The sequence below is a fragment of the Dipodomys merriami genome, unplaced genomic scaffold, assembly GCF_024711535.1.
Source record: "Dipodomys merriami isolate MVZ:Mamm:240054 unplaced genomic scaffold, mDipMer1.0.p SCAF_4, whole genome shotgun sequence".
Lineage (NCBI taxonomy): Eukaryota > Metazoa > Chordata > Mammalia > Rodentia > Heteromyidae > Dipodomys > Dipodomys merriami.
This window is the reverse complement of record NW_027205603.1, coordinates 41,130,441-41,158,412: the sequence shown is the minus strand read 5'-3', so window position 1 is coordinate 41,158,412 and position 27,972 is coordinate 41,130,441. Positions and strand designations below refer to the sequence as shown.

The 27,972-nt window shown below is 36.7% G+C and overlaps 1 protein-coding gene across 1 annotated transcript in view; it reads right to left on the bottom strand.

Moving 5' to 3' along the window:
• Prex2 (phosphatidylinositol-3,4,5-trisphosphate dependent Rac exchange factor 2) overlaps positions 1-27,972 on the bottom strand; it is a 255,380-nt gene that overhangs the window by 23,891 nt on the left and 203,517 nt on the right. Inside the window, exons 36-37 of the mRNA XM_069990875.1 lie at positions 18,538-18,604; positions 18,102-18,292 (exon numbers count right to left, since the gene is read on the bottom strand). Coding sequence (XP_069846976.1) covers positions 18,102-18,292; positions 18,538-18,604 — 258 coding nt within the window. The remainder of the gene's footprint in view (positions 1-18,101; positions 18,293-18,537; positions 18,605-27,972) is intronic.

Genomic DNA, 27,972 nt, shown 5'->3' with positions numbered 1-27,972 from the left:
TTACAGACTTTCCTGCCCGGGCTGGCTTTGAACCGCGATCCTCAGATCTCAGCCTCCTGAGTAGCTAGGATTACAGGCATGAGCCACAGGCACCCTGCTTTCCTTGAGACTCTTATATACAAGTAGCTGCCAAAAGCCCAAAGTGGTGCTGTGGCTCAAGTGGTGGAATACTAACCTTGAGTGAAAAATAATAAAAGACAGAACCCATGCTCTGAGTTCAAGACCCTGTACTAGCATACATACACACAAATCCTCTTCTTCTACTCAATAGTGTTACATTTTCAGTGTGAACTCAAAACACATGCCTTAAGAAAGTCTCCTCCAATCCTTGAACTTAGGGAAACATGATGATAATTAAAATTTACTATTTTAAACATTGCTATAAATGAAACATTCAGATAAATACCTTTTTGGTGTGTTATTAATTATTAGCAGAATACTGATAGAAAATTAGTATTTGGTGAACACACACCATAGATTCCCACAGACAGAGGTTGCTCTGAATTTAATTAAGGGACAGTGTTTGAGATAACAGTTCTGACCATGGAAATGGCTATACTAGACATGTCCCCTTACCAACTCATGTAAAGGAGGTACTTACTGAAACTTATACAGATTTGCCTGTACTCATATGGAATTTGATTTTGTACAAGGTTACTATGAAGGGAAAAAAGTATTTGCAAATAATTTTGAAATCAGTGAGGTTTGCCCTACTGACTCCTCCCCCATGGTCCCAGCCTGACTTTGTTGTGCAGTTCTGCCTTTCCACCTGTGCTACCTCATTTTCAGCATCCTAATAACTATAGTGAGCCTCCAGTCGTGCAATGAGAGGAAGTAAGCTTAGGGAATGTGCATCCCACAGGGTCTACAATGAGGAGCAGCCTGAGAAAACCATTATTTTCATAGTATTCTTTGGGTGAATTATGTTATTATATAGTTGCAGGTTTATATTTAGAATCTTACAGACTTAGATCTTAGAACCTGAAGTCATCCCCCACCCATTGAGTGAGCTTCCTTTATTTCTCATTTAATTAAAAACCAGAGCATTGTCTTTGCTCAGATAATGGTAAATAGTTATTAGGGATCTACTCAGCTGTGGTTCTCTGTGATGTTTTCTTGAACTGACGTAACTTGGACAACATTCAGACTTTGGAGAAGACTAATACCACCTATCTCTGGATGCAGAGGAACACAGGACAGAAGCAAGGTGCTGCCGTTCACCTGACTCCAGAGCATTGTCTCAATTTCTGTCCTGGAAATTCTAAGTCAGAATCATTTCAGCAATCTCTGAACTAAAGCTGGGTTTCTAACCTGTCAGAAAAAGGTAAATGATTCTGCTCAGTTTCCAAATATGTTTATCTTTTCCTATACTCTTTTTGTTTTACTCAAGCTAGAAATAACTATAAACTTACTTATTTATACTTAATTTTTAATACATAGAAGCATCTATGTTGGAGATTCACTGACCTTTGTGAGAAAGAACCTAATGGAAATAAAACACAGAAGTTATTTATTCAAGTAGTCTTGAATAAGGATTTAAAAAAAGAACCAAAAAACTAAAGACGTTCCATTTTTTTACAAAATCTCCCCAGAGTAGGTGTGGTCACCCCAGAGTAGGTATGGTCAGGATTAAATTATGCTTTCCAAAAACCTTAGCTAGTGATTTATGGACACAAACTATAGTGTGTCTTTTGTACGCAGTGTTTTAATGTATCTACTGGAATACATGTCATGCTTATTAATTTCTTTTTCTCTTTCTTTCCTTCTTGTGTCAGTCATGGTGCTTGTATTCAGGGACTGGGTGCTATAGCTGAGCATTTTTACTCAAGGCTAGCACTCTACCACTTGAGCCACAGCTCCACTTCCAGCTTTTTTGGTACTGGACTGGAGATAAGAGTCTGATGGGCTTTCTTGCCTAGGCTGGCTTTAAATGGTGATTCTCAGATCTCAGCCTCCTGAACAGCTAGGATTACAGACTTGAGCCACTGGGTACCTGACTTATTACTATTTTTTCTTTTTTCTTTTTTTTTGTTTTTTAATTGTAAAAATACTGTACAGAGGGGTTACAGCTACATGAGTAAGGTAATGAGTACATTTGCTATTGAGCATTGTTAGCTCCTCCTTTGTTTTTCCCCTAGCATCCCTTCCCTGCCCACCTCCCCAATTCTTCCCTCCCCCAACCAAGTTGTAAAGTTCGTTTTCAACATAATGTCTTGTACATCTCATTGTTACAATGGGACAACCTGTATCCTTATTTCAGTATTTTGTTATTTCCCTTCCCATTCCCAAATTAGAGATATGTATATGTACAAGATGCAGAGCACTGACATCACATACAGTTTAAACAGGGGTTATACCATAGGGGAAGAACATACGAGAGAAACAAAAAAATCACATAGTACATTTTAGATACATTAAAAACAATAGCAAGAAAGAAGAAACCACTTGTGTCCCTATCTTGGGGTTCATTTCACTTAACATCATCTTATCTGGTCATATGTAGATAGCTTTTGACCTTTTCTGCTTGTTCTAGCTTATACTAGTTATTGCAAATAAGGGAAACCATGGGATGTATGTTTCTTTGGGTCTGGCTTACTTCACTTAATACAATTTTTTCCAAGTCTTTCCATTTCCTAACAAATGGAGCAATGCCATTCTTTCTGATGGAGGCATAGAATTCCATTGTGTGTGAGTATGTGTGCTTGCGTGTGCATGTGTGTGTGTGTATCACATTTTCTTGACCCATTCATCTACTAAAGGAGCATCTGGGTTGGTTGCATAACTTAGCTATGGTAAATAAGGCGGCAATAAACATAGTTGTGCTGGTAGCCTTAGTATGCTCTTGTTTGTAATCGTTTGGGTAAATGCCTAAAAGTGGGATTGCTGGGTCATAGGGGGAGCTCTATGTGGAGTCTTTTGAGGAACCTCCATACTGCTTTCCAAAGTGGTTGAACAAGTTTACACTCCCACCAACAATGCAGTAGGTTTCCCTTCTGTCCACATCCCCTCCAGCATCTGTTGTTATTAGAGTTCTTGATTATAGCCATTCTACCTGGGGTGAGGTAGAATCTCAGTGTTGCTCTGATTTGCATTTCTTTTATGGCTAGAAAAGTTGAGCATTTCTTCATATGTCTATTTGCCATTCTCATTTCTTCTTCAGAGAAGTCTCTCTTTAAATCTTTAGCCCACTTATTAATCAGGCATTCATTCCTTTGAGGGTTTGTTATTGGGGGATTTAGTTTTTTGAGTTCTAAGTATATTTTAGATATGAGACCCCCGTCCACTGTATCTTCTCCAAATCTGTGGGTTTTCTATTTATCTTGCTAGCTATGTCCTCTGCCATGAAGAAACTCTGCAATTTCATGTAATCCCATTTGTCCAACCTTTCTTTGATTTTTTTGTATTTCTGGGTCTTTATTAAGAAAATTTTGGAATGTGCCAAGGAGCCCTAGAGTTTCTCCTATTCCTTCTTGTAATGTTTTCAGGGTGTCTACTTTGACTTCGAGGTCTTTGATCTATTTGGAGTTGATTCTGGTGCAGGGTGATATAAAGGGATTTAGCTTTAGTTTTCTACAGGTGATTAACTAATTTTGCCAGCACCATTTACTAAAGAGGCTGTCTTTCTTCCATTCTATTTTTTTAGCTCCCTTATCAAAGATTAGATGGCTATAGGTCTGTGGTTCATTTCTGGGTCTTTAGTTCTATTCCATTAGTCCTCAGGTCTGTTCTTGTGCCAGTACCAAGCTGTTTTGATTACTATGGCTTTGACTTATTATTATTTCTTAAACCACTCCATTCTAGCTATAACATTGATGCTATATCTTGTCTAGAATAGTGGGGTTGTCCCTTCTTTCCATTGCCCTGTACTGTTTTCTCTATGTTCTACATGATGTTTTCACTAAAATGATGATAATTCTCTGCAATGGCTGACACAGATGTGTGCTGCTCTCTTGTTCATAAGATCTCAGATGCCCTGACATATCATACCTCTAATCATATCTAATATATATGTAATATATCAAACATATCTATGTAATGTTAGCATCATACTGGTTTGACATGATATGTCAGAATCACACTGGTCTAAAAGTTGTAGGGGTAAGAACACTGATATTGGAGGGAGCTTCCTGAGTAAAATCTTGGCTTTGCTAGAAGATATATGATCTTGAGCACATTAGTTAAGCTCTTTCTAGTCTGTGGTTCTTTTTCCTGTACATGACTCAAAGTGTTTTCAGACTTTCATGAATTCATTTATGTTTAGGAGTCACAACAAAGTATATGGCAAATGGTGCATTCTTGACCAATAGTAGCCATTTTCATTAATATTACAAGCACCATCCTCATTAAAAGGACAAACTGTTGTCTTTATTGATTATAGTGTAGCATAATTTCTGGACATAGTAAGTATTTTGTATACTTATTGAAAACTGAAAACTTTCCTAACATATACCAATGGCAAATGTATACTCCTTAAAGACAAGATTCATTGTTTTCTTTTGTTTTGTTTTTGAGTTTGAACTCATGACCTCACTCTTGCATGGATAGTGCTCCATCACTTCATCTATACCATCAGCCCTGCTTTTTGCTGGTTAATTTAGAGACACAAAGCCTCATGAACTTTTCTTTCTGAGATGGCTTCAAATTGCTCTCCGTGATAGCATCTAAGATACAAGTATAAGCAAATGGTACTGAGGTAAGGTTAATATCTTTATAAGCTGCATTTGCCATCTATTTTTCAGGAAGATTTCATTTATTGGATATATTCAGTGAAGTGCAAAATGCACTGAAAGTTCATTCAGTACCTAGTAACTTTTATAATCAATGCTATATTTAGCTTTCTTTGGAGTGCTTCTACCATATTCACTGTTGACAATTCTGGATGAACTTTGATCATACTTGGAACTCATTGATTAGAGTCTATTGATTAGTCTGATGTAAACACTGTTATCAAAATTATCCATTCATTAGTTAGCAATAGTTCCTTAAATCAAGAGACTACCAAGTATAGTGGATTATACCTGCAAACATTTTAACTTCTTGGGAGTAGGGTATCAGGAGGATTATGGTTCATGACCAGAGCAGGCTGAAACTTGGTGCAATTCTATTCCTGTCAACAAGCTAGCTGTGATAGTGTCCATTTGTCTTTCCAGCTATTCAGGAGATATAACTGGAAACAGCTAAGGCTGGTCCTAGGCAAAAAGTGTGAGACACTATCTACAAAACAAAAGTAACTGAAAGCAAAAGGAACTGACAGGATAGCTCAAGTGTTAGAGCATCTGCCTAACAAGTTCAAACCCCAATAATTCATGCTTTCCCACCAAAAGGATACATTTGAAATGGCAAAACAATCAGTCCTTTCATATTGGCAAAACAAGTTCTATGGCTTTTCTCTGCATAAGTTTGAAAAGTTTGTTTATTCTGTTGTGTCACCTCATTTAAAAAACCAACATTCTGCCCATCTTTTTCCCACTCTCATCATGAAACTCGTACCACCCAGTAAGGCTGCTTGTCGGTTGAGAGCGACAGGGATGCTCTGGTCTCCCTCACTGGACTAGCACAGGGCTTGGCACAGAGCAGTGCTCCACAACAGACCCCTTCTCTGCTCCCCTCCCAAAAAAGAATAAATAAGCACATTCTAACACTTGACTTTTTCAAGCCCTACATATTTGTCTCTATTCTACCATATGGTCTTTTTTTTCCAGTGTATTCTTTCTTACTCCAGTGAAGATAATATCCCTGTCCTTGAATTCAAGGGAAGTCACTCAGAGGCTCTTGAATGACTTCTAGTAGTTATCCAAAGAAGACTGAAAAAATACGTTTTAATAGGTATTCTGCATATTCTAGTTCTTCCAGATCAGTTAACTCTAACATTTTTCATACTCCTCCCATTCATTCTATGGTCTCCTTTACTGTGATTTTCAATACTTTTTAGATATTCATATATTTCTGTAGGCATGATATAGTCACTTTTAAACATATGTGTCTTAGCCAGGCACTGGTGGCTCACACCTGTCATCCTAGCTGCTCAGGAGGCTGAAATATAAGGATCATGGTTCAAAAGCCAGCCCAGGCAGGAAAGTCCATGAGACTCTCATCTCCAAAAAAACACCAGAAAATCAGAAGTGGCACTGTGTCTCAAGTGGTAGAGGGCTAGCCTTGAGCTAAAGAGCTAGGACAGCATCCAGGCCCAGAGTTCAAGCCCCAGGACCAAAAAAAAAAATGTGTGTTGTGGGCTGGGAGATTATGGTTCAGCAGGCCAGAGCTTCCTTGGCATGCACAAGGCAAAATGTTCTCTCCCTAGCACTGCAAATATAAAACACCAAAACACCAAGCTGTTTCATATTTCTAATTCTTCAATGAAAACTTGGATTCCCCATCGAAAACACAGACTTAGACTAAATCAGAGTGCTCACTGATGTTCCATTCTAACTAAATGTGTTCATATTCATCATTCATGTGATGCATGCACTGATGCATTCACTGACTCTGTGACAAAGAAATCTGAGACCAGGTGATGTAATCGTCTTCTTAACTAGCAAGTGACAGGACCTAAAACCTATTTTCTCATTCAAAACCCGAGGCTCTTGACACTACACCAAATTCACATCACGTAAGTTAATACACAGACAATTCCAGCTCACGACATGTAATTCAACAACCACAATCTCAGGCTGAGCATTTTGTATGTTAAATACATTGTTTTGGTAGAGATTAATTCTGCCAGCCCAATTTCCTGCTCTATTGAGGTAGGCCTCATCGTAGTAACGTGTGATTGTGACTCAAATGGAACTAGTTTTAAAGCACTCTAAGCAAGTATATTGATTGCAAAGTGATCAGGTAATAAAAATAAATTGAAGGGAGAATGTATTGCTTTTCCACTACAGATTCACATTTCTCTACATAAAGTGCACTCTTCTGTGCAAAGCATGTTCTCTCCTGTAACGATCACATTTATTCTGGCTCCTAATTACAATACTTTTAACTGGGAAGCTGAGAGTGCCACTGTGAAAAATCAGAAAACCTGGTGGAAGAAACTAATTCTCCCATCTTGGCTGGTTCTTTATTTTTATTACCCTCCACTAAAGAGAATTGTATACCTAGAAGTATTGTATACCCACAAGACGTTAACTACCAATCAAGCCCAAGTGGCTACGGTGGGTCTCCACAGGCATAGCCCCTTGCAAGATTCACATGGACAGGCCAGCTGCTGACCTATTGATCATCCCTGCCTTACTCAACCCGACCAATGCCCTGGTAACAAATATGAAGCGTGAGAAAATTGCTGTAAGTCAATGAGGATTTCAAAAATACAACACTTAGGAAAACAGGGAAGCCCTTTTCTTAATGTAACACATAAATACTTTTTGGGTGCATGAAAAGGGGTCAAGTATTCCTTTTTACAATGAACTGACATATCTCCTTCCACACAATAGTTTATATTTACACTCTTCCTCTAAGAAAATTCAAATGATAGGATAACAAAATTTTTTATTGTGAAAATACTGTATAGAGGGGTTATAATTACATGGGCAAGATAATGAGTACATTTCTTATCAAGCATTGTGGCCTCCTCCTTTGTTTCCCCTTCCCCAGGAAGGCATAGTTAGCTCACATTTGTAATCCTAGCAACTCAGGAGGCTAAGATCTGAGGATCATGGCCAAAGTCAGCCAAGGCAGAAAAATCTGTGACACTCTTATCTTCAATTGACCAACATAAAAACCAGAGGTGGAGGTGTGGCTCAAGTGGTACAGCACCAGTGTTGAGCAAAAATGCCAAACAAGAATGGGAGGTTCTGAATTCAAGACCCTGTACTGTCACAAAACAAACAAAAAAACCACCACTGAACCAAAAACAACCGATAGTTGCAATCCAAATGCTAGTAATCTCTGAGGAAATCTTTCAGTATGGTTTATAGGAATGACTTCTATCTACTCATAATTTCATCATTATTAATTATTTGACACCTGTCAGGTAGACAGTAGTGGTAAAATCTTCCAATGGCTTCTCTGTTTGATAATGTGAGAGCTGCAAGCAAAGGGTTAATGGGTAGTTGGAAGGCAAACAGAGAGGGCAGGCAGAGAGAAACCCTGTGGAAATGACTCCAGCAGAATGCAGAAGTGATGGGCAACAGCTGGAGTGTGATCCTGGCGGCAGAAGCAGAGCTAAATTGAATACTCCTCTCACTCCATCTATCTTAAGGCAAAAAAGCAATCGAGTTTAAGGGGCACATTTTCAGCACTGCAAAGGGAATTAGCCATGAAATTCTCATTAAAGATAATGGGACTTTCTATTACCACTTTCAATACGTTCTCTGAAAGTTCTTGGCCTATCTCTTTAAACTGGGCTTAAAAACCAATGTCAGGGCAAAATATTCCCCAGTCCTTGTTCCTGTCTATTCTAGCACAGTAAGGTGAGTTTTTCTCTCTGACCTTGCTTCATTGTAGAGGTCAGTGGAGAGGTGATCACTGACCTTCAGAGTTGGGTAACTGAACGCTTGGAAATGGGAGGAAGTACCTGGTCACTGAGAATATGAAAGAATGTGAAATTACTGGAGAGAGGATAGGCCTTTAAAAAATGATGAGCCACTATTTGCTTTTCTGTATTTAATACCCTTTGACAATGTATTGTTTCACTTATATTTTGCTTTTTGGGATTAAACTGAAAGGCTGAGGAAAATCCCCCTTACTTGTCAGTTCCTCAAAACTGTCTCTCTAACAGGGTGAGAAGTGTGATAGAGGGGGTGGGTTTGAACAAAGTACATTGGAAACACCACAATGAAACTCCTTTGTACAACTCATATATACCAATAAAAATGGCAGGGGGGAATGCTCTGGCCCGCTAGATCTCTGTTCCCCACTACTGACTTCTCTTGCCACTGCTCACTAGATTTCTGATGACATCAACATGTAAGAGGAGTCTGGCGTATGTGACATCTGCCCAGCCCTCCCTATACTTTGCCGCCACATACAATTCCTACATTCTTGGACACATGTTTTATCTTACACATCAAATAGAACTTGTGACCATGGGTCTCTTGTGTTTTACTTTTATTCTGAGTCTTTCCCCTCAGGGTGTTCACAGGGTAGGGCTGTGGAGAACAATGCTGGAGTGTCAGTATGCCATCCAGTATTACGGCTGCCAACATCTACACTCAGCAGCTGACTGTTCTGTTCTCACCAGACCACCTCCTGGAATATCTCTTCCTTGAGCCCAATACCCAAACTATCTTCCCTGAAAATTCCTTGTAATGTTTTCAACTCAGCTCAAACTAGAGCTCTGACATAGTCCCCTTCCTCCCCCTCACTAATAAATTGGCCCTGCATCTCTCTTTCTATAGCTTCTGATATATATGTGTATAGACACACACATATATATATGCATGGGTGAAGCATCATATATATAGCTATATATGTAGCATCACACATATATATAGCTATATGTATACATATATATAGCTATATATATGGTATATATATAGCTATATATAACATATAGCTATATATATAGCTATATGTATATATATAGCTATATATATAGGTATACATATAGCTATATATATAGCTATGTTATATATATAGCTATATATATAACATATATAGCTATATGTATACCTACATATAGCTATATATATATATATATATATGTTGTGTGTGTGTGATGCTACACCCATGCATATATAAAGAGAGAAAGAGCTCAGTTTTTATTGAATCCATGGAAAATTCATCATCTCACAGTATATCGGATAAATCTAACACCTCTTTCCATAATCTCTTCAAAGGAATATGTTTTCTTCCTGTGCCAGCTGCCTCCCTGATATCATTCAAGCTGGTAAGGTAAAAATCATGTATACAGTATACAATAACATACATGATATGTTATTGGGCTGTCAACCTGACTGAACTAAAGGAGTCTCAAAATAACCAGAGAAGACAAGGTATGGTGGCTCTTGGGAGATAGAAATTAAAGAATTGAGATTCAAGACCAGCATGGGAAAAAGTTATGGAGACATCATCTGTTGGGTGCATGATAGCACATGTCTATAATCCTAGCTGCATGGTAGGATGTCCAGTCTGAGATTAGCCTGGGCTGCATAGTGAGATCTGCCCTTAACTCCAAAGATTTAACATGGAAATGCAGAAATGACCACATCCTTCTTTTGAATTCATCATATTATCTGCTTCCTGGCTGAAGGTTCACATATAGAAAGAGACAATCCTTGTCATTCAATCAAAAAGGGAAACGTCTGTGCAATAGAATATCCAAGTCTCTCTCCTCCTCTAGAATATGGTCAGTTGGGATTATGTCATTCATTAAACTAGTTATAAAGACATTAACCCTGAAGCCTTCAGGAAGAAATAGATCCCAGTAAAATGCATAGAATTTTCCATTGCCTTTAATATAATTTTAAGAATTCTGTAATAACTTCAGTTTATTTTAAATAAACATTGAAGAATTATGCCCCATTTAATAGTTTTAAAGGTAGTTTCTATATTTTATCACTGTTAAGGAGTTAAATACAAATATAAGATGAATGATTAACTTTTACTAATCTGGTAAATGCATGTTAATAATTTTGTGTTCATATTGTCTTATGGTGATATGTTTAATATGTTCTGCTATGTTCCCTTGATTCTTCTTATTTTAATGTTTTATACAGTAATCATGAATTTGATGTTTTATATGCACTTAAATCATGACTTGTTAATGCAACATCACAGAAATCATAGATAGATGTCAGAAGCAGAGACCAATGCAATAAGATGTCGCTCTCTCAGAAATACAGCTTTGCCAAGTTTTTTCCAAAGCACATCTAATTCTAAGAAAACAATGGGCATTTTAATCTCAAATATTTTACTACATCCATTTATAAATATTCCTATCAAATAAGCACAGAAACATCTAGGCTATAAGAAAATGATAATCCTTGCAAATGTGACCGTCTCTTAGGGACCCGTCACTTTTTATAAAAGATAATAGAGAAAAGTGAAAGCAGTGCCATCATGCTTGAAATATTTGATTCATCTGTGTACTTTATCAGGAAATACCTGTTATATATCTGACTTTCCAAATTTGCATACATTTTAAAGTTTACTTGTTAATTTTAAAAATTAGTAATGTTTGAAATTCTAGACACATTTCTGATTGACAAGAACTTACAAGGTTAATATCTATACTTATAAAAAAAGTCGTGCTGGTAGCTTTAGTGTGGTCTTGTTTGTAAACATTTGGGTAAATGCCCAAAAGTGGGATTGCAGGGTCATAGGGGAGCTCTATGTAAAGTCTTTTGAGGAACCTCCATACTGCTTTCCAAAGTGGTTGAACAAGTTTATATTCCCACCAACAAGGCAGCAAGGTTCCCTTCTGTCCACATCCCCTCCAGGATCTGTTGTTATTAGAGTTCTTGATTTTAGCCATTCTAACAGGAGTGAGGTGGTATCTCAATCTTGTTTTGATTTGCATTTCTTTTATGGCTAGGGAGGTTGAGCATTTCTTCATGTGTCTATTGGCCATCCTTCTTTTCTTTTCAGAGAAGTTTCTCTTTAAGTCTTTAGCCCACTAATTTATTGGGCAGTTGTTTCTTCCTTATTTGCAATATCTAGCGTATGTCTGAGTCAAGCAGAAAGGTCAGATAAGGTGATGTTAGGGAAATAAACCCTAAGATATGTATTCAAATATTTTTTTTCTTTCATGCGATTGTTTCTAACACATTTATAATATTATTTCTTTGTTGCTTTGTATGTTCCTCCCCCACAGTATAACCCCTGCTTTCACTGTATTTGATGTCGGTATAATTTGTGGAGGGGAAGGGGAAAAACAAATCGTTTAAATAGGTGGACCCATTGCAACAATGAGATGTACAAGTCATTTAGTGTGGGGTGGGGTGGGGAGGTTTGGATGGGGGCAGGGGGAGGATGGGAAGGGCTGGAAAGGGGAAACAAAGGAGGAGGCTACAATGCTTGATAAGTAATGTACTCATTATCTTGCCCATGTAATTGTAACCCCTCTGTACAGTATTTTCATAATAAAAAAGTGCCATCCATCTGTCATACCCCTACTATTTCATTACTCTATCTTCTTCCTTCCCAAGATCAGAGCTTAATTTTAAAACCATTTCTTACTGCAAATGTACAAAAACCCTGAATTTTGAGCTAGTAGAATCATTTCTTCTGTTCAATTTGTCCTTCTTTTTAGCAAGTTAAAATTCAAGTGTCTTATCTACTTTTGTTATTGGATCTCTTAAAACTTTTTCTGCATACACACAGTATCTGGATACATTTTGAAACTTTTCCTTGCTTATGGAAGTAATTTATTATTTTCTATCCCATACATAGACTCTAACCTACATATGGAAATCTCCAGAGTAAGTATTCTCCTCTTAATACATCTTTACAGAGCAGAGAGGATGCAGCTTCTCCATCTGTCCTGTTGGGACTCTGATTACCTAAGGCAGGTTACCTTGAATGCTCTACTTTGACAACAGTCTGCATTACCTAATCTGGGCCTATTTGTCAATGTGTCCTTTTATGTCATAGTAATGACAGAAAACAAATTACTAAGAAAGATTCCTTTAAAAGTTCAAAGTGCTTTTTTAAAATACTAATTGAGATTCCCTAGATAAGATTTTTGTAATTGCTTACATGAAAGAGTAACCATTCTATTATTTTTTATTTGAAATAAAAACCATTCCACTGATAATAATAAAAATGTTTCATAATAGAAATTTCTTATTTAGTCATTTTTATATTCTTAGTTTTGGATTTTATTTCTTTAGTAAATGCTTAGAATTTCACTTTTCTGTGCTCTGGTTACCTGATGTGTACACAAGCTTCTGGTGTTCGGTGCTGGCATGGCCGAGGGGATGACTGGGAATTCAAACACCACTTGTAATGTTAAATGTGAAAATATATCTCCATTGTAAATTGCCTATTAATAACTTCATTTTGGAAAAGGACCCCTTTAATCTGATTCATAAAACTATGTATGTATTAAAGCAGATTTCTATAACAACCCAATTCTGCATTACACAGAGTAGATTGATGTTCATTGTTCCTTATTGCTAGTACATCTTTCAATATTGGCAACAGGCTGAAATTGCTATACATATTCTTCCACATTGTCTAGTTATGATTCAAACTGAGGTAGGTGCCCCTGAGTCCCTGGAGCTCACAGGCCCTTCTGAAGATGGTGTTTTTGACATCTCCTCTCTAGATGATAGGAGTCAAGGAAAATCATTTAAAAATTCAAGGCATCTGCTGGGTGCCTGCCAATGGCTCATGCCTGGAATCTTAGCTATTCAGGAGGGTGAGATCTGAGGACAGAAGTTTGAAGCCAGCCTGGGCAAACAAATCTGTGAGACTCATCTTCAATTAACCAGTAAAAAGCCAGAAGTGGAAGTGTGGCTCAAGTGGAAGAGTGCCAGCTTTGAGCTGAAAATAACAATCACTAATGAATGTTCTACATGATAAATTATGCAGGTGCTAGACATTCACACACTTAAGGCCAAAGGAGAATATTCATAGCAGTAGTTGACAAAGGCTCAATAGCTATGTGAGTATGATTATATAAAATAGTATTTTATGAAATGAACTCCAAGGAATGTAAACAAGAGTTATTTTTAATTACTGTTGTTTTTGTTTTCTTTTCCTTTTGTTTGCTTGTATTTGGGAGGGTAAGAAGAGCACAGAAAAGGTGGAACAAAGAGTGAACAATGTGGAAAATGAGCTGTACATCTTGTGGGTGAGGATGAAAGGGAAAAACTGGTAGAGAGCGAGGCAAGGGAGACAGGGCTCAAAAAATTGTACTCATTACCTGATTCATGTAACTGTAACCCCTCTGTATATCAACCTTACAGTGACAATAAAAATAAAAATAAGTGAATTCTGAGTACTAGCCCTAGTAACAGCACACACACACACACACACACACACACACACACACACACACACACACACACACACACAATGCAAGGTCTCATTTTCTGGAAGAGATTCAACTTCACAGGAAGATAAAGTTGATTTTATGTTTACAGTTCTCCATTGTTCATTATTAAAGACATCACAGGATACAGTCATGAGACTAGCACCCAAATCACCCATCACCTATCCTTAGGGCTACTCACACCAACACTCTTGACACCACACATCACCCACTATTAAACAATATAGCGGGAAGCATGTAAGAACCATAGTTCCCTGGAATAAATCCTTAGAGAGACAAACCAAGGACCCAGATCCCTTTCCTTACTAGAATTTCTTTAGTATTTATCTTTTCAGGTAGCCCCAGGGACTTGTTTCTCACTGGCTAAAGAAACAAAAATCAATATGGTGGAAGGAATGGGGCATCACTGTTTTTGGACTCAGCAAGATGAATTCTTTGTATCTTTGCAGCACACTGATTTATATTAGTTAAAGCACAAAACAGTTGGCTGTTAAGCATGGGAGGGAATGAAGAACCCAAATAAATGAAAATACTGCACTGAAAGGAAAGATGCCGCAATAAGAAATAAAAGAAATCTCTGTAGCAAGCTGTGATTGCCTGCAACAAATAATTGGCATAGATACAAAAGAGAACTTGAGATGCCATAGTGCTGATTCAATACTTAAACGGTTCCATTTGGCAAAAAGTAATTTGATCTATAAAGTAGGTAGTACACAATCAAAATAGCAGTTCTCTGTAGGAAAGAGAATTCAAGGTACCAAATGCTTGTATTTGTTAATTAAGAAGTATAAATTAAAGCACTACAAAAATGTATAATTGCACATGTAGGAAAGAAGCTCAGTACACAAATATATCCTAATAACCCTGGCAGAGAAGGTGGATGTGCATACATCTCTTCACCTTATTGTGCTTGAAGGGAGTCCTTTTTTTTGAAACTGCACAACAATATATTAACCAAAAAGGCTTTAAATTTTTTGACACAACAATCCTAACTAGATGATATTTTTGGCTTTACCTAAGAAAATAAAACTCACATCTGGACAGCAGTCTATAGAAAAGATGCCTCTCTGTAGGTGCTAAGGACAATGGAGAACTAAGAGCAATCACTGAATGAATTGTTTAGTAAATGGTAGAATACCTACTGCTTGAAATATTATGTAGCCAATAAAAAACAATGAGAAAATGTTTTCTTTGGACTGCTATAACAGAATGCCCAAAACTGAATAACTTATAAAGAACAAAGCTTTAGTTATTACAGTTGAGACAGTGAAGTCCAAGGTCAAATGCGCAGAGCACCTTCTTGATGCAACATCCCAAGGTAAAAGATAGATGAGCAAGAGAGCACCAGAGAGAGAAGAGCACAGGAATGCCAAAGTCACTATTATAATTACCCACTCTCATAATGACAAATGCACTCCTCTGATGGTTTCATTCATTTAATTAATTTAATTAATTCATTCATGAGACAACACTCTCATGCTCCAATCACCTCTTATTAGGCCCCACCATTGCACTGGTGTTTAATTTTCCAACATATGAACTTTGGAGGATACATTTGAAGTCTGTGTGCTTGATTGGGAAATATATGTGTGTGTGTGTGTGTGTGTGTGTGTGTGTGTGTGTGTGTGTGTGTGTGTGTGTGTGTGTGTGTGTGTGTGTGTGTGTGTGTGTGTGTGTGTGTGTGTGTGTGTGTGTGTGCGCACATATAATTGCCATAAGCATAAAACTGATTTAAACCACATGCTATGAATGTGTTCTCCAAGATTAATACATTGATATCTAATTAGCAGTGGCAAGATATCAGAAGGTGGAACCCTGTGAATGGAGTCATATCTTACAGAAGAGGTGCAAGGTGGCTGCTTTCCTTTTTTTTAATCCATCACACAAGAAGATAAATTTAAGATGCCATCTAGGAAGAATCTTGGGTGCCTTCAACAGACACTTAGGCTGCTAGTGACTTTGTCTTAAGTGTTCTAGCCATCACAACTACAAGGAAGTAAGTTTCTGCTTGGTATAAATTAGCCAGGTTGAGCACTTTGCTATCACACATAGTCTAAGATGTTATATATACTAATACAATTGTGTTCAAATGTATATTATTTGAACATGTGAGAGAATGCAAATGAAAATTTAAAAAGCTTTTGCAGGAGAGACAATTGCGAAAATATTTTTTCAGATAGTAAACCATCATTTTATCATGTTCAAGACAAGATCCTGACCTTAAAAAGAGAACTTTTCTAATAGGGCATATGGAACTAATGCAAGTGAACCTAACTACTCAGAAGGTAAAGATCTGAGGGTTGATTTTCAAAGCCAATACAGGCAGAAAAGTCTGTGAGATTCTTACTACTAATTAACAAACAAAATGCCAGACTGAAGATATGACTCAAGTGGTAGAGCAAAGGTATTAGAGATGTTACATGCAAGTGAATGGCTGCCAATAACATGGTTAGGAGAATTCATTAGTTGACTAACAATGCTCTCAAATAACTACCTGAGGAAAGTAAATTTCATTATAACAAAGCCAGGCTAAATGTTATGGGAAGAATTCAATAATTCATATTGAATTCTCCTCTATCCTATATTCACTATTTTTTTTGTCAGTCGTGGAGCTTGCTCTCTGGGCTTGGGCGCTGTCCCTGTGCTCTTCAGCTCAAGGCAAGCATTCTACCACTTAAGCCACAGTGCCACGTCCTATATTCACTATTATATGCAGTTCTGACATTTTATTCAAGCTTTCATTAAAACACTAAACGTTAATGCTAATTAAACCTTCCTTTTCATTCTGGAATCTACATTCTTCCTCCTAATACCAAACATGCACAATAACATAATGCAATACTTTAAAAAATCCTAGGTCTTCATGTTTTTGTCCAATAAAACCAGAAATTGCAGGAAACTGACTATTAAATGTGGATAGCATACTGTTGACCATTTCTTACCTTGATTTTAAAAGCAGATGATAAAAATAACTGCAATATTTGATTAACAGCAGATTTCTTCCCTCTGTTGGAAGCAGAGGGTAGACCTCTGTGTTTAATGTTTCATACAGGTGTGGAACTGCTTGGCTTCCTCTACCTTTCTGAATTAGAATTACTAAAGGATTATTTTAGAAACAGCTTTCTGTGGGATTCTGGATTCCAATGAAAATTAGCACATATTTTATCTTCATAAAAAAATCTAAGTAAAGGCTTTGCTAAAAAATCAAAGATTATGTTAAACTCCTTTTTCGTTCACATAATATGAAAATAAACACATCCAGTTTTAACTTTAAATTCAGTTCTGACTGGGACACTAGTGCCTACATATCTCCTGAAATGAACTAAAGCTCTTCTGAGTTGGAGAAATTCAATTATGAAAACATTTTAGTGTTCCTTATATTCTAACATAAGAATCAATGTAAACAGCAATTATAAAACTAGTGCTCCATGAATATGGACAGAATGAACCACAAGCAAACAAAGGGAACCAGATACGTTTATCAGAAGGGAGATCATTTCTCTGCTTCGAAAAATGCTTGACCTAACCCGTTGTAGATAATACAGTTAACTAAGCTTTAAGTACACTTTTCACTGTGTGTCAGATGTATCTTCCCTCCTAATCTTATAGTTTATCTGTAACTTTCCTACATCACATATATTTCCATGTACTCTATACCCCTGCAGACTGGCTTTAAACCACAATCTTCAGATCTCAGCCTCCTGGGTAGCTAGGATTACAACCATGATCTACCAGTGCCCTGTTCTGGACCATCATTTTGCTTTATGAGAGAAGGCGGCTCACGTCACTTGGCCTACAAGTATATCAGTCACTTAAAAGAAAAATATATATCCATCAAGCACAAGAAAAAGGCTGATGAAGTAGTTAACTTCACCTCCTACTAAGTACATAAGAAGGACTCACACTTTGTATCTAGAATACAAATATGGCAAGTACAAATACAAAAAGGACAAAGATTCTGGATCACCATATTATAAATGTAGGCAGGATTATATTCATATGTTTAATAGACTAGTCACTTAAAATGTAAAAGCTCAAACAAGAAAACATGTGAATTTCTTTGTCAAATGCATCTGAGACTTATGAATGTTTCTACTTTTCACTTCATCTAGCCAACATGCAGATAAAAACCACTATATAAAAGGCAGGTAAGCTCACATACCGATGCACACCACTGCTACACATGATGATGTGGCAGGCCCCCAGCCTGTCACAGAGTTCTGAGGAAACTGACAGCAGTCCAACTCCAGATGCACTGCATGCCGTGTTTGCACAAGCAGCTGTCCGCTTGGATCTGATGAATGAGGTTACCAGGCGATAGAGCTCATCCAAAGCATTGAGAGGCCTCATGAGCTGCAGAAAAAATTGAGGACTATGAAATTCAACACGGTTAATAGAAATCTATGTAGATGCAATGAAGTTCACAAGTTCATAGCTTTTAATGAGCAGTCCCAAATATATTGGTTGTTATGCAGGCAAAGGAAGTAAAGATTGCAAATATTCATAATTGCACGTTGCTCAAAAAAGAGCAGAATAAAAAATAGGTAAGGGAGGCATGTGAATAACAATATACTATAAGAATAATCATCTAATTTTACCTTATCTACATAAGCAGCTTTAGATGTGGAGTTTGGTGGTGAATTTGACTTGTCCAAGTAGAAGGCTCTGTAAGAAACCAAAGAAATAATGGTTTATTGTTTGGAAAAACTTAAAACATATGAAGATATTCCATGTACATATACACATATATGTATATATGTATATTTAATTGTGCTAAAATACATATAAAATTTACTACATCGTTATTTTGTGTGTGACAGTCCTGAGGCTTGAATTACAACATTTCTTTCTTTATATATTTTGTGTCCCAAATACATTTTGTTAACTGGATTTCTATCTATTCTTATTTTCTGTTATCAACAGGTAAATGTCTCACCAGAATGTTACCCTCCTACATGTACATAGAGTTTAACATGGTCTAATATACAGATGGCATAATATTCAATGCTAAACTAATGCGCACAAAGTATTCAGTAATGTGACAAGAAGACAAGACTCACTCAATAGACAGTAATAACTCAAATCCAATTCTATACTATGGGAAGCAGGTCTTGAAAATTTTTTAATCACAGCAAGGAATGCAATTAAGATAAAGGATTTTCTGTTTTGGGGAGTTCACTCAAAATACTTTACAACAGATTTTTAACAAATGAAAATTAGTTAGATCCATGGAATCCAGGTAATTCTGTGACAAGTGCACAAATACAGGTTTGGGTGCATAAAGAACAGAACTTCATTTGATATGATTTTTTTCCAAATCGTTCCATTTCCTTACAAATGGGGCTGCATCATTCATTCTGAAGGAAACATAGAATTACATTGTGTATATCTGCCACATTTTCTTGATCCATTCATCTACTGAGGAGCATCTGAGTTGGTTCCATATCTTAGCTATGGTGAATAATGCTGCAATAAACATAGTTGTGCTGGTAGCTATAATATGGCCTTGTTTGTGATCATTTGGGTAAATGCCCAGAAATGGGATTGCTGGTTCATAGGGAAACTCTATGTGGAGTCTTTTGAGGAACCTCCATACTGCTTTCCAGACTGGTTGAACAAGTTTACACTCCCACCAACAGTGCAATAGGGTTCCCTTCTGTCCACATCCCCTTCAGCATCTGTTGTTACTAGACTTCTTGATTATAGCCATTCTAACTGGGGTGAGGTGATAAGCTGACCCAAAGAAAGAAACATAGGTCCCATGGGGAAAGTTCCCTTCTTTGCAATAATTAGTATACATCTAGGATCATCTTCGCAGATGAGCTGCATAGCTCAATAGCTATGTATATAGGACCATATAAGATGACACTAAGCAAAATGAACTCCAAGACATGGACACAAGAGGTTTTTCTTTGTTGTTGTTTTTAATGTACTATTTGACTTTTTGTTTCTTTTGTATGTTCTTCCCCCTATGGTATATCCCATGTTGTCACTGTATATGATTTTGGTATCCTAGTATTGTATATACATTTATTTCAATCAGGGAAGGGAAGGGGAACAACAGAATGGTGAGACAAAGAACCAATGCAACAACAATATACACAAAACAATATGTTGGAAATGATCTGTACAACTTGGGGGTGGGAAGGGAGGGAGAAGGAAAGTAGGAGAAAAATGAGGGAAGGGGTAACAAGTTTGACAAGCAATGTACTTATTACCTTACTTATATAACTGTAACTCCTCCTGTACATCACTTTGACAATAAAAAATGCAATCCCTCCCAAAAAAAACAAGAATGGAACTGTGTTTGGTTAAAGGAAGACTGACATGTAAATAGACTAATTGAAGACACCTCAGGTCTTCTCAACTTTGAATCACCTGGGGAGAAAGATCATCTATATAGATGCAGTTCACAGATCATTAGTACCACCGCAGGAAACCTCTCTACAGAAATATTCCACCACAGCTGGCTGCACACATTTTTCTGAGAGAGATGATGCTCAAAGAAACCAAGGAACTGAGTCAGCACTGAGTGTTTTTTATCTTAGTGTTCTGCCTCTCCTGTATCTACTTACAAGTAACTTGACAGAAATATTCAAACATTAAATGGGGCAGAGTCTTTCGAAAATATTTCATTAAAATAAAAAGTTAGAAAATAAGTTATAGGTTGAAAAGTTAGCCCACATGAAGTGTCTTGATTTAGTAACAATCTCTGTTCTTAACTACTATATAAGAACTGAATAAAAACAGTGATGTAAGTTTGCCATCCAAAATACTCTCAGAAGATAAAGAATTACCACAAATCCAGAGTTAAATCTACCGACTCATCCAGATTTGTACAAATAGCTAATCTATGCTAATACATTATAATGATGGGAAAATTTATTATTAACAATCAACTCATGATTATGCAAGCTAATCAACCATTATTATTTAACCAAGTATTATAAAATATACCAATGCACTGATGAATGCTGGAGAAAATAACCAGGAGCTGTAGCTAACTCAATGACTTCTTTATAATATATAGACAACAATATAATTGTTTGTTTAAATAATTTAATTGATAATTAAAGAATTAAATACTAATTCAATAAACAACATTTCAATCACTTGTTAAAATAATACAGAATTATGCCTATGATTATAGGTACTCAGGAGGCTAAGATCTGAGGGTCCTGGTTTGCAGCTAGTCTGGCTAGAAAAGTCTATGAAACTCGTATCTCTAATGAACCACCAAAAAGCTAGAAGTAGAAGTATGGTTCAGGTGGTAGAGCTCCAGCCTTGAGTGAAATAGCCGAGAAAGAGCATACGGCCCCAAGTTCAACTCCAGTACTGGCATAAGAGAAAGAAAAAGAATTTGGACTGGTGAAAGTAATTTAATAATTCTCCATCAGAAAATAAAAGGCCAAAAATTTATCAGCCACAGGTTACAGGTATGCATCAAATTTCAGTGTCATTCAGACTATGACATACTGTGGATAGGAAATAAATTCCTAATGCACTATCCTAATTAGAAAAGCCTTACAATGCCCTTTAATCAAATTTTATGAGGAAAGTTAATGGCAAAGTTGGATTCACGCCAAAAGTGACAGTAGTTTATTATGCTTTGGAGGTTGGCAGGAATGAAGTCATGGTCCTTTGTCTGAATATTGAAAATCTTGCTAAGACTTTTCAAAGTGTTGTTACTACTTCCTAAGGGCTGAACAGTAAGTTCTGTTTTGGGCTTTACAGTCACAGCCTTGTAAATTAACTCTGCCAAGTAAGAGGAGTATTGATGGCATTATCTTTTCATCTGATACCTTTAGAATAAGAGACCAATATAATATTGCTAAGTTTCAGTGAGTAGGGGTATAAATATATCAAGTCAAATAGCTATAATAAATGTAATCTTGGCACATTTTGCCTGCTATTTAAGAGCTCAGACAAGTACACTGGTATTTATAATGCAAAAACAGAAAGGGAGAGATAAGTTAAAAGATGCAAAGTGGTACTGGTTATATAGAAGGAAGGTCACACAAGAATTATGAGTTGGACTTTGATGGATGGATGAATAGGATTCTGACAGGTCAAAGTAGAAGAGGATTTTAACTTACACAGAATAGACAGAGCGAATTTTATTGGATCAGATTCATGTAAAAGAGGAACATAGAAATGTTGGGCAAGTTAGATGAATTTTTTAGTACTTATTTAGTTAATACAATCTTGTGGACATGAAGAGTAAAACAAGCCTTTTTTTGCCAGTCCTGGGACTTGAAATCAGGGCCTAGGCACTGTCCTTGAGCCTCCTATGTTCAGGGCTAATGCTCTACCCACTGAGCCACAGTTTCACTTCTGGTTTTTTGATAATTAATTGGAGATAAGAGTCTTATTCCCTGGGCTGGGTTTGAACTGAGATTCTTAGATTTTAGCTTCCTGTGTAGCAAGGACTACGCGCATGAGCTACTGGCACCTGGCAAAAGCAAATATTTTTAAGAGGACAGTCTTTTTAAATATTAAAGCTTAGCAGTATCAAATTAAAAATGTCTTATGATATTCAGGACAAAATTTAAGACAAGTGGTATTTTACTTTTAAAACTTAACTAATAATTGTATTTCAGGACAGTTTGACACTTTCATAACTTTAAGTATAAAATCATGAAAACATTCTAGAGATACTAAGTTGATCAGTTAGCATCTTTCCCATCAATTCTCTGTTTAACTCTAGTCTCTCTTCAAGGCCACCTATACTGTTACTTTAAAATCATTTAAATTTCCTCAGTACTCAATGTTTGAAATGAAGCCAAGAATTTAAGGGTTTCCTAAATGTCTATCCATACGACTTCCCATCTGCCCCTGAACATTGCATCCAGCCTTATTTGTGCTGGGATCTTTCAACAAACAACCTTTTTACATTGCTGGAAACATCCTCATATCAGCTCCCCATCTTCTCATATACTGTTCTCTTTGCCAGGAATTCCCTCTCATTTCCTTCTTTCAAAAATTCCTATAAAACCCAGCTCAAATATGGCACCTAAGAATATCTCCCCTGGAACAAATTCCCCATAGTTATGCTGAGTTGTTTTCATTGTGTTGCTTGTGCTAAATTATATACTTGGAACTCAGCAGAGACCTTGGTGAAAATCCAGGATCCCCAAATCTAAAGCAGTGCCTGATTACTTGTACATCTAATACTTCATCTAGTATTGATCGGAGTTGAACTTCATGATAATTAAAATTGAAGAGTTGGAGTTATCATAGCATATAGCAATAAAATAGACATAACTTTGTAAAGATTATAATTTTAAAGATAGTTAAAATAATAATTGTATATATTTTTAAGGAATTCTTTCCATGCAAGATAAATCTGTAAACTTATAAATATTAGGTGAGGCTACAACTTAATTAACACTAAGGCATAAATACATAAAAGCATTTAATAGTCATCAGAAGTTAAAATTAGAAGTTAAAATTAGAATAAGGATATTTGATGATTTGTCCTTCAATGCATGATAATTACATCAAGAGAAAAGCATTCTCAAGGTTCTTTGGAACCCACAGTAGCACTATTTTGTTTTAACTTATAAACTACTCTAACTAAAAATGGCCTAGTATCTTGGATACTAGGTAGGCAAAGGCAGGATCTCGGGATCCTATTTCAGGTCTTCTGGGTAGCTAGTGAGATTCTATCTCAAAAATTGAATAAACACAAAAATCTTGGGAGATGGCTCAAGTGAGCAGGCCCTGGGCTCAATTCTTAACATGAGAAATAGACAGTAAGGGAGAGTAGAGGAGTAAAGGAGGGCAGGGGAGAGGAGGATGGGGAGGGGAGGGGGCAGAGAAAGGGAAGGGAGGGGGAGAGGAAAGGAGAGACAGAGAGGGAGAGAGAGATGGAAAGACATAAAGAGAGAGATGAGACAACTAAAGAGAGATGGAATGAGAGCAAAAGAAAGAGAGAAACATAAACAGAGATAGAAAGTAGAGCAACATTTGTGTTTAGTTCTAAATAAGAAGAGATTAAAATAAACACAGTCTACACTGAGATTTTAGGTATTTAATTCTTGCTTGTATACTTCTGCAATAGAAAATACAGAAAGGCTGAGATTTCCTTTATCTGGCACCCTTAAGCATGGTAAACAGTAAGTCCCTCGATGTTTGCAGTGATTATTCATTCTTTAAGACCTATCTTCAGCATTATCTCCCTGAGACTTTCTCAGTATCTTTGGAGTCAGCAGCTTATCATGGACCCCAGTGCCCTGTATATCTCATAACCCCAGATATTTTGGGGATATGTTCATGTTCTCTCCCCATTAAACTATGAAACAGACAATATAGTGTGTCTTGTTATCTTGTCACTCATAGTGCTAGGCACATAGTGAATATTCAAGATATTTTGTTCAAGTAAATAATTTCACAAAGGCTATTGGTAAATGACAGATCACTTTAAACCACTTCATAAAGGAAAGTGTCTTCTTTCAAGTATGATTCTGAATCAAAAAATACTGAATATTGTCTTCACCAATGGTGGCTTTCAGATAAGAAATAACATTCAGTGCAAGTCCAATGAAACTAAGAAAATTCCTAGGAGGGGTTGGGAGGGATGAGAGAGAATGATGAGAGGAGTTATATCAATCAAGGTGCATTGTGCTTATAGACCGACTTGTTGAATGGTAACACCTTTGTACAACTACATAAAGATAACAAAAATATGATCAAGTATAGACCAATAAATAATTTAAACAGTTCAAAAATATTATCAAGAATAATAAATTTTCCCCATCACAAAACATTTACTCATATTTTTACAAATGTTTCTCTTATGCACAATGCAATGAATAGGGAGGAAAAGCTGACTGCAAAGACAAGTCAAGTCTCTGTCCTACCTTAAACTTTCAATGAGGTTAATTACAATCAGCAGAAGTAGCATGTAACTATCACCCCTGTTTAAGATATTAAAGACAGCAACAATTAAGGAATAAGTCTCATAAAGAATTGTAGAACATCTACTTCTGACCAAAGGGCAGGAGGTATAATATGGCTAGAACTAAAGCCAGGCAGAAATGAGGAAGCTGCCCCAGCAGAATTCAGAAACACTAGGAATACAAGAGAAGTCTATCAAGTAATTTAAGCCCGATGGACACTATCAAATGAGTGCAAACAGAGGTAAGTATTGAAGCAGTATCTACAAGTGAACATAATCTGCTGAAGAGCAGGATCTTTGTCATGTTTAATGCCAATTGCCAATCACCTGGAAAACTGCCCAACAAAAGTAGCTCTTCAGTAAGTAGTTGTGAAATTAAAAAAAGGTAAATAATTCAAGGACAACATAGATATCAATTACTATTGACAAGGAATAAGCTCATGTAATAAATATTATGTCCTTTCCGCAAAACCTTGAAGTATGACCAAGTCCATTCTAAATGAAAATACATAAACTCCATGTCCCTTCTAGGTATAGTCGGGTAACTTTCATTCTTTTTTGTCTCCCAAAGACAATAATTTGCTAACTATCCTTCAGCCCAGGTTGCCTATGAAAGTCAGTGATCACCTGCTGCACTGCTAGACCCATTTTTTCCAAATTAATGCCAAGGACTTGGCATAGGCCAAGGCCAGTGAACACACTCCAGACATTATTTTCTGAATCTCTTCTTATAATATGGCACCCACTCCTATCCTTTATCCTTTTAATGTTGGCCTTGTTCCTTGTTGGTTTTCATACAGTTCTTTTTTATTGCCTATTCTTTCCTCTCCCTGGTTTCTCTTCATTCCTTGCCCCTAAAGCTCTTGCTTTCTAAGATGTGTCTTTCCACACAATCCTCTCTCAGCAGTCTTCTAGGTCATGTTTGTTGCCTTGCAGAGAGCTAAATTACCTCTAAACTCCAGATGTATACATGCAGTTATTTGTTTAATAAGTGACTATTTCCAAGCCAGGCCAAATACCAGGCACTTCGGACAAACGGTAAGACTCAAACATGATTTATTTACAAAGAACCAATAGTGTTCTTTGGAAAAGAGCCTAAGAGTAATCCGTAGAGGTTTAGCAGAGTGTTAGTAAAGAACATCACTGAGAACATCAGGAAAGGAGATACAAGACAGATGAAGGTAAAATGTTCTTTAAGGAATAAAAAGGACATATGAAGGTGGAAAAGAAATGTCCTATTTAGATCATTTAAGTCTTCAAAGCCATTTAATTCCCTGGAGAAAGAGAGAAAGCATGAGATACAATAGTCAAATGGATGATGTTAGAAAACAGAAAAATGGAAGAGGAAGATGGGGGGGGAGAGACATACAAGATGGGGAGGAAGAGAAGGATGAGAAGAGGTGAAAGAAATAGAAAGAACAGACACACAGAGAGAATCTTTTATCTTAGGTGTCAGCTTCTATTTTGTTGTGTTTCTTAGAATGGAAGAAGTAAATAAGGTCAAATTTCCCCCTCATCCTTAAGTCTTAACTCTTTACTGATGATAAACTACAGTAAAATCTGTCTGACCTGCAAATCCCCGTGGCACTGAACAGCACTGAACAATAACTTGAGTGTAATAAAATCAGTCCTGCATAAACTTCTGGACATGAGGACGTACTATTAATACTTTCACTGAATTCTTTAAATAACTTCTGAGCATCAATTAGCTGTATTTAGGATACATCAACAAACAGGAGACAAGGTTCTTGTTTCAGGAAAGTTGCAAGCTCTTTCTTCTCTGGTCTGTGTCAACGGAACCTGGCCCTGCAGCCTTTCTCATAAGAAAACAGGAACTCTCAATGAATGATTCTCTGCTAAACATAGCCCCATCCCTAATGCCGATTCCAATGACATTTCTTCACCAGGACCCAAAACAAGCTAGCTCTTCCTACTTCAGAATCTGCTCCCAAAAAAATTTTCAAGTTTCTTCTTTCCAAGTTTAGGAAACATACATACATATACAAAAGATCAGAGCAATGCCTTTTGGCAGATATTATTGGTTTGCTTTTTAGGATAATCCCAGCCAATGTCCCCTCATGCAATGCTGCTCAAAATGTGGCTTTCAAACGTAAGTAACTAATTAGGAGCAAGAATTTAGGAATAGTATGACAATTCACATTGCCTTGACACACACTATCCCAAAACACTGAGTTACTGAATACAGGACAGGTGCTGCAGGTCACTGTGTAGTCTAAGTTGAAAAATAATATTTAAGTGAGATTGTATGATTATTTTTGTCAACCTTAAAATAGACTTTATAAAAATTGAGTTTAAATGTATAAGCATTCATTTTTATTTAAAAATCTATTACCTCTATAATCATTTTGTTAATCAAATTTTTTTCCTTTTTTATTGTAAAAATGCTGTACAGAGGAGTTACAGTTACATGAGCAAGGTAATGAGTACATTTCCTATCAAGCATTGTTGCCTCCTCCTTTGTTTTTCCCCCTTCCATCCCTTCCCTGCCACCTCCAAAACTACCCACCCCACTCCACTCTACTCCGGCCAATATTGTAAAGTTCATTTTCAGCATAGTGTCTTGTACATCTCATTGTTACAATGGGTCAACTTGTATCCTTATTTAAGCAGTTTGTTTTTTCCCTTTCCCTCCCCAAATTAGAGCAGTGTATATACAAGATGCAGGGCACCGACATCAAATACAGTGAAAACAGGGGTTATACCATAGGGGAAGAACATATAAAGCAACCAAAAAATCACATGGTACATTATAAGTACATTAGAAATGATAGCAAGAAAGAAAAAAGATACTTGTATCCCTATCTTAGAGTTCATTTTGCTTATTTTATATGGTCATATGTACATGGTTTTTGGCCTTTTGTTCTTGTCCTACACATGTACTAGTTATTGTAAATAAGGGAAATCATGGGTCCTATGTTTCTTTGGGCCTGGTTACTTCTTAATATAATTTTTTCCAAGTCTTTCCATTTCCTAACAAATGGGGCAATGTATTCTGAGGACCAATGGAATAGAACTGAAAACCCAGAAATGACCCCACAGACCTATAGCCACCTGATCTTCAATAAGGGAGCTTAAAAAAATAGAATGGAAGAAAGAGCCTCTTAAGTAAATG